Below are 17,531 nucleotides of genomic sequence, written 5' to 3'. Positions count from 1 at the left end.
ACCCACAGTGACCACTGGTCAGGTAGGGGTGAAGCAGGAAAGACCAGAGCAAGGCAGTGACAGGCCACATCCTTTCCAGCTGGGAGGAACACGGGACTCCCCTCTGCCAGCAGCGGGCACTGCCAACTCCTGGGGTCCATCATCTCTCCAGCAGGAGCTGAGGATCCCAAGCTTGTAGAGCAGAGGGTAGACCAACCCCCCAACCTCCCACTCCTTGTGCTGAGCAGCTGCTTGGGCACCCGAGAGCAGCCCTGCTTCCCCACAGCACCCTCTGCCCCCAACACCCCAGAGCACCCTCTGCACACAGCTCCAGCACCAGCCCCAGCAGCCCTGCCCCAGCTCCTCTCTTCTCTGCAGCCTCTCCTGCTGTGCTAGCTGGACCACTGGGCTGCAATTAACCTGCTTTTGGCTGGAGAGGGGACGTGACTTCCACACTCCTGAGCACACACTACAGCCCGGGCACAAAGGTCAATGCAGAGAACATTCCCATCAGCAACACTGAGTAAAGGAAGATCCCCACACCCATGATGCCCTTCCCTGTGCTTCCTGGCGCACCCAGCCGCAGTGTGTCCTGGCTCTCCACAAAGGCACCCTCTTCCAAAGAACACGAGCTGAAAAACACCTTGCCACAGGGGCCACCTGGGCCTAAACAAGTACCATACCACCCCTTCAGCCTGCCAGAGGTCAGCCTGGCTGTGCCCCTCACTCCTGCTGCCTCAGGTCACTTCCCATTTCACTAAAGCAATGGCCTCCATTTCCAAGGATGCTTGAAGGGACCACCCCACATACACATGCAAAGCCAATGTTCCTGATGTTCTCACTAACTCACAAATGCAGCCAATGAGTTCCTGAAAGGATCTTTACCTGGCATCTGCAGCCACACCTCAGGGTGAGGGCAGGCTCCTAGGCTTTGCTGCGCAGGCTGCACATGGACAGGGCTCCAAGAGGGACCAAGCAGCTTATTAAAAGGGAGTAAAATCCTTCAGGCAATTCCTGCTGGGGCTGGGAACAGGAACTGGGCAGCTCTGCACCCAAAAAGCTTGGAGGGTCAGTCTGCCAATATTTAAGCACATTATTCAAGGCAGTTTCCCCTAGGCATGCACAAACCAACCCCAACAAGCACACTGCCATGCGGGGAGCACAGATGAGGGATCTGGGAAAAAGGTGACCTGATGGAGCATCTCAAGCCCCAGCATTAATGGGAGCTCATGAGCAAGCAGCAGGATCGCGGGCTGGTGGGACAGCCTGGTCGGCGGGACAGCTCTGTGCCCCTAACCAGGGCTCCAAAACATCCCACATTCTGATGCTGTAGAACCAATGCCTCCACCCACTGAGGGTCTGGCTACATGACCATACCAACCTGCCACAGAGCCACCATGACTCAACACAAGCAAGCAGCAATGCCAATTACTCAAAACATTAGAGCAACATTAGCAGCTGTGGAAAGCATTATCCCTTCCAAAAGCCAGCCATGGCCAGGCACTTCATTTCAGATCCCTAGCATCATTATGAACCTGCATGCTCTCAACTCACCCCTGATGAAGACACAACTGCTGGGTCAGTCCCAATGCACCTGGCACTTGCCATGGCCTCAACCTCCTCTGTGCAGCCCTGTTCAAATGAGAAAAGCTCAAGCATCTCATTATGGAGGCAGCACCTGCTGTACAGGGGCTGCAGAAACATGGTGCCAGGCCCACCATCTCCCCCTCAACCTAAGGGACCTCATGGCCCAGGGCCTGAGGTGAAAGAATACACAGACACCAACACTCAGTTAAGTTGTAGGAATTTATTTTAAATAACCTACAGTTGATTAAAAGGGAATTCATGATAAAAATAGAAGATACTTGTTGAGGAAAGGCTGCAGGAAATGGTCTTCGCACACACACTACGCTAACAATGCCTCTAAAACTAATGATTATAGCAAAAAAAGGTTTCACATTAAAATTCTGCTTTTTAATTTTTTAAAATTTTTTTACACAATTACAAAAGAAAAAATAAAAGCCCTAAAATCTCGATTATTTTCCTTTTTGGACCGATGCTCATTTCCCTCGAAATTTATTGACCTGTGAAACTTCTTTTTACACAATAAAATCTTTCAAGTAAAAGAGGGGAGTGGGGCTTAGAAAAAAAGGGGGGGGGGGGGGAGATAAAATAGTCTGACAAACCTAAAAAGTAGATATTCTTGAAGTGTACAGAGTGTGTTCAGAACAAAGGGTGATGGGAATGTCATTTGTTGCCAATTTCACTTGTCTTCAAATTCCACACATATCTCCCCATCACACGGCCCCCTCCCCCCACCTGCTCCCTAAATCTACACGATCTTTAAGATCAAGAAGAAAAAAAAACTGTTTAAATATTTTAAAATAATTAAAAGAAATAAAAATTCACATTTAAAAAAGGAACACTCAAGTCAGGAGGCCAATTTCCCATCACGCTTTGCTCTGAACAAATGTGGTGGATATTAGTAATTCATGTTCCAATGCCACAACTGTTTCAAGTGACAAATTAAAAAAGATTTGGGTATTTCCATGACTATAGTGACAGCTGTAACAGGTGCGTTGGGTTTCTTACATTTTGTTTATTTGTTAAATTCTGAAATGGGGCAGGAGGGGGAGGGGAAGGGCAGGGGTTAAGGAGTCCATTTTCTATTAAAATATAGAAGTTATTGCAAAACCCTAACTGTAAAAACGCACCAATATAATTGGATTTTGTATACAGTAGCTAAAGATTCCCACGCTCTCAGTGTGATGGTGAATTTGCCTGGCGGAAGGTTGACAAATCCCCCATCCACTTGCCCTGCCTCAAGAGAAAAACCACACAAACCAGACAGCTAGAATTTGGATCTCTGAAACATTTTTAAATAAGTTGTCCATAGGACAACTGGCTCAGCTCCTTTAGGATATTTCCAGGTTATGCTTCTGCAAGATGTTGGCTGTTTTATCTGATGCTCACTTGCCCCTTTCCTCCCCCTTCCCCAGCATCCAAGGACAAGTAAGGCTCACAGTTTATCAATCTCCCTAAAAACCAGGCTACTCCCCCTTTTTTTTCCCATAAAATTCAGCTCATTAAAAACAGGTTAAAACTCATAGTCTTCCTCTGCCATGTCGATAGCCCAGGCAAACTTCTCTCGTTGGGTTTTGTTATAAATCTTCTCTATAGGAATTCCCCACTTCTTACACCTGCAGAAGAGGAGACACTGTTAAGAGTCAACACAGCACAGGCACTCAACCCCTCACTGTGCAGCAGAACTGCCCTGCTCTCCCCCGGCACCTCCCTAGCTCTGCTCCATTACAAGACACGCCATCCAGCTGAGCATGACCAGCCTCCTGGTGTTAGACCCTCCAGGTTCTCTGACTCATCACCTCCCAGGCTTTGGCTGGCACATTACACTTGCCTCAAGGGACTCTTATAACTTCCTGGAACCATTTGAAGACACAAGGGAAGGCCACAGAGACACAAGTCTCTGGCAGCACAGGGGCACTGCTCTCAGCCACAGCCCTTGTCTGCTAACTGGGGGGGACAAGACACAGGTGAAGGGGTGGTTCCTTCTAGCACACCCCAGGCAGATGCTTACCAAGCAACAGAGATCCTGGGATCCAGATAGTTGAGTTTGGAGGTGCCCAAAGCAATCTGCTTGTTCTCCTCCCTATCTGTAGCCTGAACCTCCAGCTTCATCAGTTGCTCCTCAATCCTCTGCACTGCTTTCTTCTTGCTCTCCACTGTCCTGGGGTGGGAAAGAATCATAGCATTTAATGCCTAATGCCCTGCTGGGCTTGAGATGGTAGCACTATGGGAACCCCAAAGGGACTCTGCTCAAGGTAAGCAATGCCACCAGCCACAAAGGGCAGCTGTGTCAGCACAGATGGTGACACAGAACACTTAGCACATGCAATTAAGAACTGACATTTTCAAAGAGGCAGAGCAGAAATCTTAAGCAGCAGTTTTGTTTTAAAGGATTGGAAGCAACAGCCTGAACTGTACTGATACTACACCCAACTTTAAAATCAGCCCACCTATCCCTCTAATAGTCATGCTGTGATTCTGCTTTCAGTGCTCCCTTAACTCAGCACCCCTGTGGCCACTCTGCAGAGCCCAAGTACATCATCTGCACCGCAGGCTTCCAACAGAGCAGAGCAGAACCCAGAAAAGTGCATGTGCAATTGTGTAACTCCTGGCTCCCCGTTAAGATGGCAATGCTGCATGCTGGATCCATTACTCTGCTTGGTCCCGGGCAGCACGGTGGTTGAGCACTGGCTGGTGCTCAGCTTAGAGGGATGACACAGAAGAGACTAATGCTAGTGACCACATCAGGAACAGCAGTGTCAGACCACCCTATAGTCCTCAGCTTGAAGGCCATTTCTTCATGCACAGAATAAAGAGGGGACAACAAAGCCTGAGGAAGTCTTCCCAGATCACAGGCTGGGCAAACAGAACACAGGATGAAGGACCCATTTGGAGCTGAGAGTAGCGGGAGCATTGCACAGCCTGGTAACACCAGCCTTACTTTTTAGACTTCTCATCCCTCCGGACCTTGGCATCAGCTTTGGCGCTTTTCAGTTCTCTCCTGGCATCAGCTAACTGCTCCTTCTTGGCATCGATCTAGGAGAGGCAAAACCAGACGGCAGCGCTGTGAACAAGCTGGTGACAACTGTGGCAGTCACCCCTGGGCAGCATGACCCAGGGAGTGAGTCTGTGACCATGTTCAGAATCTACCAGTGCTCAGACTCCCTTCTGCAGAACAATTAGGCCACTGGCCTTTCAGTTTGCTGCAAAGCCTAGTGCAGTGAAATATTCCCCTCAGAAAACAGGGCCCCACGCAATTCTAAAGACAAGGTGGTGCTGGGAGCCTTCTCACACAGCTACAACCAAGCAGGTGAAGGAATTGGCTTGGGCTGGGACTGGCCAACAGCCCCTCCAGGCAGCTTGTCTGCCTCCACTGTATCCTGCCAGTACCAACTCTCCGATGGTAACACAGAAGGATGATCCCTGTTCCCTCAGCAGCAATCAATTCTTTCCCCAAATCTTACAGGCTGAAAGCTGTTAAGGCTTCAGGCAGTTCTTCTCCAGTAAGTTTAGGATTCAGGGAGATTTAGCATTTTGCAGCCCTTGTCCAACCATTCCCCTTAAACATCCCCCAAGCTCTAAGATCTAGGGTGAAGGCAGCCATGTTAGGTGTTACAGAAGCAGGGGACACTGCAGTGCCAAACCAGAAGTCCTTATTGTGAAGGTTATTCTAAAGCCAGACCAGGAACAGACCTAACCCCTTTGGACCTCATGGCCTTCACCAGAAACAATCTGCAAAGGAAGAGGTCAAGTCAGAGGGGCATAATGTACCACGTACACAGCCTGCACTGACAGTGGCCTGGGATTCACTTAACAGGAGTGGATACCCACTCTGGGTTCTTCAGGGGACACAAATCAGAGCTAGAGACTGCTGCTCTGAAGTTTCAACGGCAGCAGAACACATAGCTATGGGATGAAGGGCAGATAAAAAGGGTCTGGTCTTGGTCTTTACAAGTAAAAGACGACTCAGACTGAAAGGTGTCCCTTTCAGCTCACTACTCCTCTCCAAGCAGGCCCATCTCTGAGGCAGCACTAACCAACTCCTGATAGGGAAAAGCAGGCTCTGCTTCCGTTTCACCTGAAGTTAAAGGAAACGTGACTCCTGAGATGCAGCCCTTGGAGCTCTGCCCCAACCCAAGAGCCGGGCAAGGGTGGGGGTACCTTGCTCTGCAGGTTCATCATGGACTTCTCAAAGGTCTTCGGCGGAGCCCTCTGGTGGTTACACAAAATGGCAACCGCTCTGTTGGCACGGTTATAGGAAAGGATCTTCGCTGGGATGTTGTCGTCCGCTGCAAAGTACAAGAAAGTGGTGAACAAGTGGGTTCTCCAGGGCTGTGCAGCCCCAGCCAGTGTCCCACTGACTCTGCAAGCTCAGTCACTGCAGAACTGACCTTCCCCTCTGATGGGCCAGTCTCACTGAACTCCAGTTACAGTCATAAGAGCCTGACCACTTCCATCCTGGGCCCTAACTCTTTCTGGGACGGTTTCTTTGATAACAACAAAGACACCATTTGCCACTCGAGAGGCGAAGCACATCCATGCTCAGAGCAGAGGACAGCAGGACCATAACACTCAGACACTGTTGGGCTTCACAGATCCAATGTGCCCACTTTGTAAAGTTGTTGAAGTGCAAGCTAGCAGTGCTCAACAGAGGTTATGAATGAGAAGCCAAGAAACATGGGGCTGTTACAGATGCATCTGCCTTGCCTGCTACTTATTTGCTTTCTGTTGATGGTAAAGTGCTATAAGAGATTTGGTAAAGGACAGGAATAAACTAGCAGCACACCCTGGTGTGCTCACAAGTCAGCTCTGCCCTGCTCCAGTGCCAGGCTGCTCAGCTACCCCAAAAGACTGTCTAGAAGCAGATTTTTGGTCAGGCCTCAGGTATCTGACATTTGCACTGGAACAACTACAACAAGGAAGTAGTGTACAGATACAAGACTTTGTGGCTAAGCCAAGGAAGGCAGGTCTGTATTGCAGGATATCTGTTCCCCTCACAGTTTCAAGGACAAGACTTACGATTAGTGAGCTCCTTGAGCTGCTGCTGTAGCGTGATGGAGGCATTGTAAGTACGGAATACCTTGGCTGTCAGTCCCTCCATAAGGTCTTGAAGGTGTTTATTTAAGATACTGGTCTATGGAAGCAGAAAGGAGATGACAGTTAGCACTAGAATTGACCACAGCTTTTGTGAAATCACACGGTTGATGAAGACATGCAGCTCACGGCTTAAGCCTACTGCACTCAGACCTGACCACAACAGAATGACCACAACATTACCGGAACCACAGGAAAGGTGAACAAAGAGCCAACAATTATTAGATTGCTATCAAGTACCACAAGTGGCCAAAAAAGGTTTCTTCAGTGTGGAGGTTATGGTTCCCAACAGGTGGAAATGTGCCTGTCCCATCCCAGGGAAGGTGCCTGAACCACCACAGTGCTCCCATAGAGCCAAATGCGCAGACGGGGATTGCACCTGAAAATCTGTCACCTCACACAATCATCTTCTCTGAACTCTGAAAAAACCTCCCCAAGTCACAGCCAGGCAGGCTCACCAGCACCAAAGCCCATCATTTCAGGAACCTGCGGGCACAGTGGACAATACAGACACCAGATTGAGACAGCCTCTCACTGCTTTTAGGCTGCTCAGGCCAGCTCTGGAAGAAAATTGCCACCGAAGTCATTTCTGGAACAGAGCAGCTGTTATTGCCTGGTGCAGACTGGGCCTGTTCATGGTGCTCTACCACCATCCCTCACCATTAATTATGTGCTTACATTGAGGCGGTCAAAGAGGTCATCCTCAGGCTGCTTGTTCTCCATGAACAGCTGAAGATTCTTAAACACCTGCAGGAAAAGAAAACCAGTAACTTCAGGCACACAGACCAGACAGCACTGAGTAGCAGTAATACATAAGGAAGCAACACTGCCAGGAAGCCACTTAAACTGTTTTCAGGCAACAGTGACGATGCTGGATGTTATTTCCCAGCAGGCAAAGACCCATCTCTCAATTGTGCTGAAGGTTCCTCCCCAGCAACAGGAGTCCCGAGTATTCAATGACCTTTATCCTCATCCTTTAGGTCAAGATTGCAGGAGACCTGATTCTGCTCTGGCTTAGCTGCTTAACCTTAGCTGCCCAAAGCTACCACCTTTCCCTTACTCTTCATCATTACTCCAGCCAAAGAGACCCCTGAGCCATTTCCCATGGCGTGAAGCTACCAAAACCCAACCCTTCCCACTGCTGCATTAAATGTTTCATACAGTTCCATCCCAAATAGGTCTCATTGGGGTAGGGAGAATAATCAAAGCATCTTTGATTATACAGAGATCACAAATCCCAGCTCTGTGTGCTCCAAATCCCCAGTTCCCAGCTTCTCAGCAACACACGTTCTTCTTCTATAGAGACCTAATATACAAAGACTTCTAGTTCCACAATAATCAATTCCTTATTGGAAGCACTGAGGAAGAGACACAAACACCAATAAATTTGAATAGGAAAAATGCTGTCTTCTTTAAACAAGAAAGTAAGAATTCCAGCACATGCTCATTTCTATAGCAGCCATAGTTTGTTTTTTTCAGTTGTTCTGCTCCCCAAGAGGCCAACATTTACTGCTGATTGTCATTACAATTACCACAGTATCACACATGTGGTATCTAACATACTGTGCTGACTGCAGAGAGCTGTGGGCCAGATGCAAAGCTGTTACAGCCACAAAAACAAAAGTCTTTTTGCATAGTGCCCTCCAGGTTCACACTACTGGATGGGGATTTATTCTGGAATGAGGTCAAGATCACAGCTGAGTTGAAACTGGTGGATGACAAAGTAATAAAGGAATTAACATTGTCTAGGAAAGAAGTCTTGGTTGGTAGATATCCAGTTTTATAGGCCAAAACTATCAGTGCACCTACTCTGTATGCTCTGGAGCACCCAAGATCAAGACCTACCCTCAGTGAGGACTCAGCTCCAACCTGAACAAAACCACTGAGACAGAGAAGCCAGTACCATGAAAGCCCAAGCTGAACTGCTACTCTAACAATACTGTCCAGCACTGTATTTCAGAACCTTTTATGCTATTATTTGTCATATGGGCCTAGAACTCTACCATCTACAGGTGACAAAACCAACTCTGCTGACCAGAACGAGACCCAAGAAATTCATCTAACATGGCTGTTAGAGTTATGTTATGCCAACTCTTGACACTGAGACCACAGTGAAGAGCAGTAAGATGTTTAAATATCTCATCTGCTGGGTTACGTCACACCACCAGCAGCCTTATCTTCCATGGCACTGCCAATAAAAAGGCAAGAACATGAACTGACTTATTTTCTGGCTAGGTATCTGACCAGTGATGAAGCACCCTGTTATTGCCATCAAAACTGTGTTGACCACATTTTTCTGCAATTCAGTCTGTGTATGTGTTTGTGAAGATGGCTTACCCTCTTCTCAACAGGGACTTTATTGTAGTATCGGATGGAGTCTTTTCCGAGGAAGTCAAACTCAACGACGTATTCCTGGCCATCCAGTTCAGGATGCAGCTTGATATGTTCTACTCTCAGAGAGCAGCAGCCCACGGTGTCAGCTGTCTCTCCTTCTTCTTTTTCATTACCAGCTCTCAGGGCAAGCTACATTTATATCAAGACAAGATAGGTCAGCATTTCAAACCATCGCAGTAATGTATAGATGCTGGAAATTTTCAGACACTGGCCTAGAATCAGCAGTGTCCGTAGGAGAAGAGAAAGGGAGAAAATGCATTTGAGTGGATAAAATTGACACTTAAAATTCTAATAAAACCAACCTTAAGTTCTCTTTACATCTGTTTTAAGTAAGCCTACACTAAAGCCACCAATCTACCAGAATACCTTTTTTTTTTGAGAGAAGTTTAAAGCAAGATGTTTTACCAACTTTCGCTCATTAAGTAACTCAAACTGTAAGACAGTTTTGACTAATGGAAATCCATTTCAAAACATTTGATATTTTTTAAAGATCAAACTGACTTCCATATGAACTCAACCTGGTACAAAATCATAAAGTTCAGCTGTTCATCTTCTATGATCCTACCTCTTCACTGCATGCTAAATAAATACAATTTAAATAGCATATAGGACACTTTTGGTTATATAAATAATCTAAAGGCTACATTTGGCTGCATAAAAAAAAAAAATCTGTTTTAACACTACTCACTAAACCAGTTTCTAATTTTTGAATAAAAACTTTCAGTGTTCATATGAAACCACAATTATTCAAATCAAAGTTCCCTAGTTCACACCAAACTGTTTTGAACAAACCCTGTTAATTTAGTTGGTGAAGACACCACACACTACCAGGGCAACAGCTCTCTGGGAACTGGTTTTAAGTAGCTTCAAACACGTCAATACAACTGCAGTTCCCTTTACGCTGTGGTGAAAAAATTAGCATAATTATGAAACCTCATGACTGTGACCTCAAACTAAAGAGGTGACAAACCAGCAGAAATTCCCAGCAGGAAAACTGAAACAGTCGGAGACAAAAGGCCCACACAAGCTTCCCAGTAATCCAACTGGGCAATTCTGGAACCAGGCTGTGAATTTTGCCTGAAGTAAAACAATGCTGCCTGAAATAGCCATGTTCAGTACAATAGATTGTTGCTCTGGATTCCAGGTAATGGGAAGGAAAAGGAGATGGGAGCCTACCCACCAGGAAGTCTCAGGATACCTTATTAACTGGGCTCAATTCTGCCCTAGGAACAGACACACAGCATTCCTGAGTATTCCAGAAGGACAGGAAAGGTAAGAGTAATGTGCTGGGGAATGAGCCTTACTTTATCAATGAAGTACAGAGCCACAGCCCTCTGCCGTACTTTCATCTCTTTGGATTTCCAGTCTTCTCGATACTGATTTCGGATTTTATCTACGCACTTCTTCAACCTCCGAGCTGTCTCATACTTTTGCCAGTCCTTCTCACCCTGCAGAGAAAGTTGGAATAGAGTCAGCATCAGAAAGCAGGCAAAGATCAGTTCCAATTTACAATTCAAGTCTTTGCAAGTCTGTGTGTGGCAAATGGTCTCACTGTACAAAAACACCGAGATTTTGCTGTTGAACAGCTCAGCTTCAAACTATATGCAGCTGTAGGTAATTCAGATTTCCAGGATATTAAACACTTCTATGGAAGTAACTATAAAGACACAAAAGATACTGTCTTCCACGCTTCTCAACATATAAATGGTTTCCTCTGCTTTATTCAGATGACACTTATGTTTTCAGCTGTGTAATTAAACACCCATAAAATGTAAAAGCAACATCAACAGTTCATCATCATTACTATATATTCAAGCCATAGCAAAAAAGAGGGCATGAATTTACAAGGAACAGAGAGTTTTCCCTATTCTTGTAGGACAAATCCCTTGTTTCCAATCCAGGAAAAAAATCTCTTAAAAAAAGACTTAATGAGAAGAACTAAAATCATATGCCCAAAACTGAAGGCTACCTTTCAATAGGTTTATCATTGCCTTTATGGAATTGATCCGTTGACTGGCTATTTTGCTCCCACAGCAGGGTTTGTTTTCCTTCAGTCATGAGTTCCTTACCGACCTTCTCAGCCAGCAGCCTGGCCATGTTTCTAATTTTACAATTGCCTAATTAGCAACCCATGGTTAGAACTTCACTACATGATCAGGCAGGGGAAGTTAGGGCCAAAAGCAGATAAAATATCCATCAGAGCAAGTCTGTTCTTGGATAAATTGCTTCTTTAGGTTTACACAGAGTAAAGGATTCCTACTAGGAATGACACATGAAGCTTTTCAATAGACATTTTCGAGATTTCATCTGCTCTCTTGTGCAGCAGTTGTATTCTTTCTTTTCAAGGGGAACAGAAGCACAGAAACATTCTTACGTTTTTCAATCAGTGTAGGACAAAATAGCAAGACAGCTTTACTTCCTATCTCTCTCCTAGCCAACAGCTACATTTGCTTCTTGGAGACATAACTAGTAAGATTTTTTTTTAAAAAAAAAACCTAGATCTTTACCTTAATTCTTGAGCTAGGATTCAACATTATATATTTGATAGAACCTTGAATATTCTCAGTCCATGATACGAGCCAGGTAACCTTGTTATCATGCCGGACCTCCTTCCATTTGTGTCCTGGTGGAGGAGGAGGGATCTTGGAATCCCTGCAGAGAATTACAAAATAGCAAATAAAAAATATTTAAAGATATTTCCACAGCATCAAAATAGAGAAAGTAATGAACACTATCACACAAATAAAGCACAGGGAAAGAAACTGAGGCAACATAACTACATATTTCCACAAGCAGGAGATCAAGTGAATCAAAGTGGACAAAGCTCAGAAATGTAACTGCTATCAATATGTATCTGCTGAAGAATTATACTATAGGTGGGAACACCTTTGATTTGTGGACACTGCAATAGTGTGGACCTAGCAGGACAAGACTGAAGAGAAGCCCACCAAACCTTAGCCTTCGATATCAAGGAAGACAAAGTAGGGTGACCTACCTAGAAGAAAACTAATTTCTGACAATACTAGCAGGAAAGACTGTTTAAGCAGACGTAAGCTGTAGGCATGAGGAAGAAAATATGTTGCCAAAGTTCTATGTGAAACCCATGATAGCCTTGTTCATTTTGTTTGTATGGCTCAGTTTCTTATCCATATAACAATAAGATAAGCATCATGCACACTTCTACATGCTTGAATATCAAACTATACAGGATTTTAAAGAAGAAGCTATCCTATCTAGAAAGCAAAGCCAAGGTGTGAACCATCCAGTGCTCACTTGCTGCAGTTAATGATGATGTCTTCTGGCATAATGCGTCTCTTCAACATGCCCATTTTGGGATGGTTCCCACGACCTCGGAAGAGACCTGGGGGTTCAATCTTAAAGTTGGCAATCCTCTCCTTGTGGTTGTCCATCACGCAGTAACCATATTCCTTTAGTAGCCGCTCATTCTCCTCTTTGATTTTCTGGAAAAAGCCAAAAGCAAAGATGATATGGTATACCCAGCACCACACACATCTCTAAATGCCAAGACTTAAAAATTTTTGATATTTACACCACACCAATGCTGAAGACCCAACTCAAAACCAGATCCCCATCATGTCAAGTGCTGTATCAACACATAGATCAGCAGACTGTCCAGAAAAGCATTCATAAAATGCAAGCAACACAAACCAACCAGAAAAAGAGAAAGAATGTAAAAAAACTCTCTTAAGACTTGTATTTGAGGGAAACAGATTAGGGCTGGTAAAGACAGCTACAATTTTGCCACAATAGAAGCATTTATGTCTATCTACATACCACCACTACAAGGGCAGCCCCAGCACAGTACTGCTGCTTTATAGCCTATATTCAGCATTTGACATCCATCAGAATTTACATCTTGTTGTTTATGTATAAAACTCAGACTTCTGTGTTTGAAACTCAGCATCAGAAAGCAGGCAGAGGGGTCATTTGTCAGCATTTCACCATTTGTCAGCAAATGGTCTCGTAAGTAGAACACAGTCTCCTAAGTAAAAATGTGCTGAGATTTCACTGCATACTTCTGTGCTTGAACTCTATATGGAAGGAAAAATAAAAACACTGCAGCCCAAAATAAAACATCTGACCCATAGACAGCACTGGTGCTCCAGCTAAGAAACTAACAGAAAAAGCCACTTCTGCTCCATTGTAATAGCTACCACGGACAGAAACTGAGAAGGGTTCACCCACGTTTTATCAAATGGAAACAGCAATAAGACATGGGCTCTCTATTTTGGTGGGACTCCTCTGACCCCAAATGCCGTATTTCCAAGCTACCAGGCCCCTCACTCAAAAGACAATTGCTGTAGCGTTGCAAAAGATCAACTGAGAACTTGGGGGAGGTTTCCAACTTCCATTGCAGTAAGTCTCAGTCATCTAAAAACTATTTCATCCTCTCCCCACAAGCCACTGTAGCCATGCTACTTGAAAATAAAGTTCATTTTTTATTCAGAAAAGTGTATTACCTGATATTTAAGATTTGTTCTCTCATTTTATTCACTAATGTTATTGCTGCATCCCTTCCACCATCCCCAATTTCGCCCTCCAAACCCAAAGGGCTTCTAAAATGAAAAGCTATCTTTAACTGAGTATTCACTGCTCATTACTCGCCAGGACCAAGGCTCCCATGGAGGTAGCACCTCTGATTCTCTTTATTTACTTAAGCAGGATCAGGAGCCTTAGCCCCATCAATATAATTTTAAGTAAGGGTGAAGATTCAGCTGTAAACACAGTGCTTTGCCCTACCTGAGCTACATGGTAAAGATTCCTACAGTTAACATGAAATTAATAATTTGAAAGCTAGTAAATACTGACATATACATGACAAAGCAGGCAGAGGAATGACTACACAAAGATGTTTACAAGCCACCTAAGAATCAAGAAGTGTCCTAGAATTCCCCCGATACCTGTTTCTCCTCCTTGGACATCTGTTTTCTAGCTTCTGACTGAGCTTTGAAATACTGGCTCATGTGGGTGAAGTCACACTTGCTGAGGTTGGTGATAGTGCTCTTCTCTTCAGAGGTCATTTCCTTGCAGAAAAAAAACAGCACCTTAAGTTTTCATACATACCAAGTTTTCATGCATAGTAGAGCTTACCCTACCCCAAGCAGTTTAAACAGAAACAACAGACAGGCTCTCACAATAAGCCCCCAAGAATCCCCAAATTCTTGTGCACTCCAGCTAAGGTCAAAGAGAAAAGGACAAGAAGCAGAGCATATGGAGTGCTGGCCTTCCAGCAGTCTGATCTCTGCAAGCGCTGGCAATGCTGTACCACCATCCAAAGCGCTCTCACACTGAACAGTGGCTGGGACTGTTGAGGGATAGGGAGAAAAACCTAGTAACCCATTTAGGAAAACTGCATCAACTGATCTAAAGGTTTGATCTTATGGCTGATAAGTTAACTGAGGCGAAGTTCGAGTTTTAGGTCTTTGGAAGGGGTTTCCTTCTAATATAAAGCTGGGTCTTCAACAAGGCACACAAAAGATCAGCTATACCCCATCATGCTGTAACAGGTACATTTGGTTGGAAGAAGCCTGACTTTGTTGGTTTAGAAAGGTATTTATGATAGGGTCCTTCCTGGTGAAACTGCAGGATAAACTGGAAGCTTCACAGCTACAATCCAATGCAGCTTTTAGTTGCCTCAGGCTAACTTTCCTTTGCATGAAACAGTAGACCCTTTTCACTGGCCAGTGCTGAGGAGACACCAGCCATGCCTGCAGCCCAGGATTACAGGCATACCTTTCTCCAGTCTTTGAAAAAGTTTTTCCTGAAGATCTCCTTTGTAGTGTACTCATGATCAAGCATTTTTGCAAAGAATGTGGCAACTTCTTCTGCTTTGGTGCTCAGCTTCATGACTTTACCTACAAAGAAAGGTTTTCTTTTGAAACAAAACAGCAAACAGGAGCTGAAGCCAGAAAGAGGCCATACCTTAAAGGACACTATTTTTACCACAGATAAGTTTTCCTTAAAAATGGTACATAGTACAGCAAGTTGCATGGACAAAGGAAACAGAGGAGCACAACTGCTTGACTTTCATCATAAACATTTTGAAAAAAGTTTCCTCTGGAATCTAAACATTAAAAAAAAAAGCAATAGCAATGTGAAGAGACAGGTTTGAGGACACACAGGGCAGGAAGGGGAAAAGGCCTCCTGCAGGAAACCCTATGCTGAGACACCCCAGTGGTGTGTATGCTCCTGGGAACATACTGCTATTTGAAGTTAGAGGGGCAAGGGATTTTATTAAATTTCATATTCTGGCACTCAGACATATGGGAAATACAATCTCTGTATTTCTCTTCTACCCACAGAGGGACTCTACTTTGGAACACCCCTTCTAGCCTTTAGCAATTTCTAGCCAGGAAGAGCCCTTCCTATATATACACCACAAACAGGCTGGAAAGCCGTGCCAAAAATTTAACTCCCCTTCATCACAGGGAAATGTGTCAGGATTCTGCTAATTGTTCCCTTTGCACTCCTGTATCTCCAAAACCAGGCTCAGAAGCTAGTAATTCTTCAGAAAGACTGAGCTTTCAGTGAATGGAGAGGTCACATTTCAGCTTATCTGCAAGACTGCAGTACAAAGTGAAATTGCTGCAAGGGAAGACTTTAAAACACAAAGGAAAAGAGGCTGCTGCAACATCAAAGCTGTGGACTTGACATCTAACATTCCTATCAAGCGTCTTTTTGGTCCAGATTGCATTCCTGATGATACTTGAGGTGCCAGTGATCTCTGAAGGATTTTGCATGCAGCTCACATCTCCAACTAGTTGCAAGGAATATTTAAAGTCCCAATGGGCTGGCAGACAGTCAACACCTGTGGATTTTTCAATGACCATTTTACTGCACAAAAGTCAATACAAGAAACACTACTGTTTATTCTATGCTCTTGGAAAAAATACCACACTTCCGATTTACTACATGTTTTAAAAAGTTGCATCATCTCCAAAATTAAAGCATGGGAGTCAGCTATAAAGCTTTAAGATCTATAAACCCTCGTAAAACAGGACTTAGCAAAAGGTCCTCCCAATGATCTGAGAATATTCCACAATTAAATTAAACCAACAGTAACTCTGCCAATTTTTAAGCTGCAACCTAAAATACAGCATTTGTTTGCTTGTAACAGGAAATGGGGGAAGGGAGAGTCAGCAAGGAAAACTGTTTTTCCAGGCTGCAAGTCTAGCTTGAAAGAGGCTACCAAGTTAGTAACATGTTATGGGGCTAAAACGACTGATATTTTTCCCAAATTACTGAAGGCTCGGTCACCTTTGCCTAATCACTTTAGAATATATTTCATTGGACTCAGTTTCCTCTTTTTTACAAAGGTGTAAAAAGGCTTTCAGTGACAGGGCTGGAAAAGAAAAAAAAAAAAAAAAAAAGATTTATTCCAGAGCCATGAATATTAGTTACCTGACTTAAAAACTGAAAACCAGAGAGCAACCATAATGAGCAGAAAAGACTGAAACACAACTGCCACCATCTACTCTGCTACTTTGCCCCATCTACAGAAAAACATGCAAGTTCAAGACACCTCTAGGGTATGAGCAGTAGCTTGTTAACCCAGTCACTCAAACATTTAGTCAAGCCCTAAAAGACAGTTTTGGCATTTCAAGTTCGTTCATTGAGTCTGGTATTGTAAGCACTAACAATAGACCCAGCAGTCATTATGTTAGATGAAAACAGGCAGTCTCACCACAATACAATCACCAGGCAAGGGACAGAGTCCTTCAGTGAGAGCCTGCAGCCTGGGAGCTGTCTGGCCAGCCATAGCGTGATTATTGGACTCTACAAATCATCCTAGGATAATTTTGAAATTAGACAATGCCTTGTGAGTGCAGACAGAGGCTCTCAGCAGCTGCTGTGTAAATCGGACATCTCATTTTTTGCCTAGTTTCTCAAGGAAGACTTATGTGACTGCTTTATTTGCCAGACCCCCCTGCCCACCCTGTAATTGTTGAGCCTATTGATGAATTTCTGCCATGACAGAGGTTGCAAAAATCCCTGCACTTCCTAGAGGTTTTGTGAAATAGATGGATAGATAGAAGAGCAGCTTATCTCTGCCTGCACCGAAGGGATAGCTACAGTGCCATTTGCCCCTCCCCCTCTCTAGACAGCAGGAGAGATATCATACATTCTTCAATAGAGGAAAAACTTCCAACTATTGTATCAAGTTCTTACCAAACCCTAAGAAAGTCTGCAGACATCCCTGATCACTGTGCTACTTGGTTGGTGATAGCCTTTAATAGAATACAATATGTTTATTTCACTACATTGTTGCTGAAAATGAATGCCACACCGTGTCATATCACATGAAAACAGCACATTGCTACTGGAAGAGTTCCATGCACAGATGTCCCCTTCACCAAAAATTATGTTTTCGTCTATTTATAAACACCTCCCACTTAATTCAATCCTGGGTTAATTTGACCCTTCATTTAACATGATCACAGGACTAAAAGGAAACACAC

At 44.3% G+C, this 17,531-nt stretch overlaps 1 protein-coding gene across 2 annotated transcripts in view; it reads right to left on the bottom strand.

Annotated features, from left to right (window-relative positions):
* Positions 1-1,766: 1,766 nt before the first annotated feature.
* The window catches only part of TOP1 (DNA topoisomerase I), a 68,583-nt gene continuing 52,818 nt past the window's right edge, over positions 1,767-17,531 (bottom strand). For both annotated transcript variants that reach the window (XM_075721030.1, XM_075721032.1), the window contains 12 exons: positions 14,806-14,927; positions 13,974-14,096; positions 12,325-12,512; positions 11,559-11,703; positions 10,356-10,499; positions 8,995-9,180; positions 7,336-7,404; positions 6,583-6,697; positions 5,725-5,852; positions 4,505-4,599; positions 3,575-3,724; positions 1,767-3,179 (listed from right to left, as the gene is read on the bottom strand). In XM_075721030.1, the coding sequence (XP_075577145.1) occupies positions 3,077-3,179; positions 3,575-3,724; positions 4,505-4,599; positions 5,725-5,852; positions 6,583-6,697; positions 7,336-7,404; positions 8,995-9,180; positions 10,356-10,499; positions 11,559-11,703; positions 12,325-12,512; positions 13,974-14,096; positions 14,806-14,927 (1,568 nt within the window). In that variant the 3' untranslated portion in view covers positions 1,767-3,076. The remainder of the gene's footprint in view (positions 3,180-3,574; positions 3,725-4,504; positions 4,600-5,724; positions 5,853-6,582; positions 6,698-7,335; positions 7,405-8,994; positions 9,181-10,355; positions 10,500-11,558; positions 11,704-12,324; positions 12,513-13,973; positions 14,097-14,805; positions 14,928-17,531) is intronic.

This window comes from Pelecanus crispus, chromosome 14 (assembly GCF_030463565.1).
Source record: "Pelecanus crispus isolate bPelCri1 chromosome 14, bPelCri1.pri, whole genome shotgun sequence".
Classification (NCBI taxonomy): Eukaryota; Metazoa; Chordata; class Aves; order Pelecaniformes; family Pelecanidae; genus Pelecanus; species Pelecanus crispus.
This window is presented reverse-complemented; position numbering and strand designations above follow the sequence as displayed.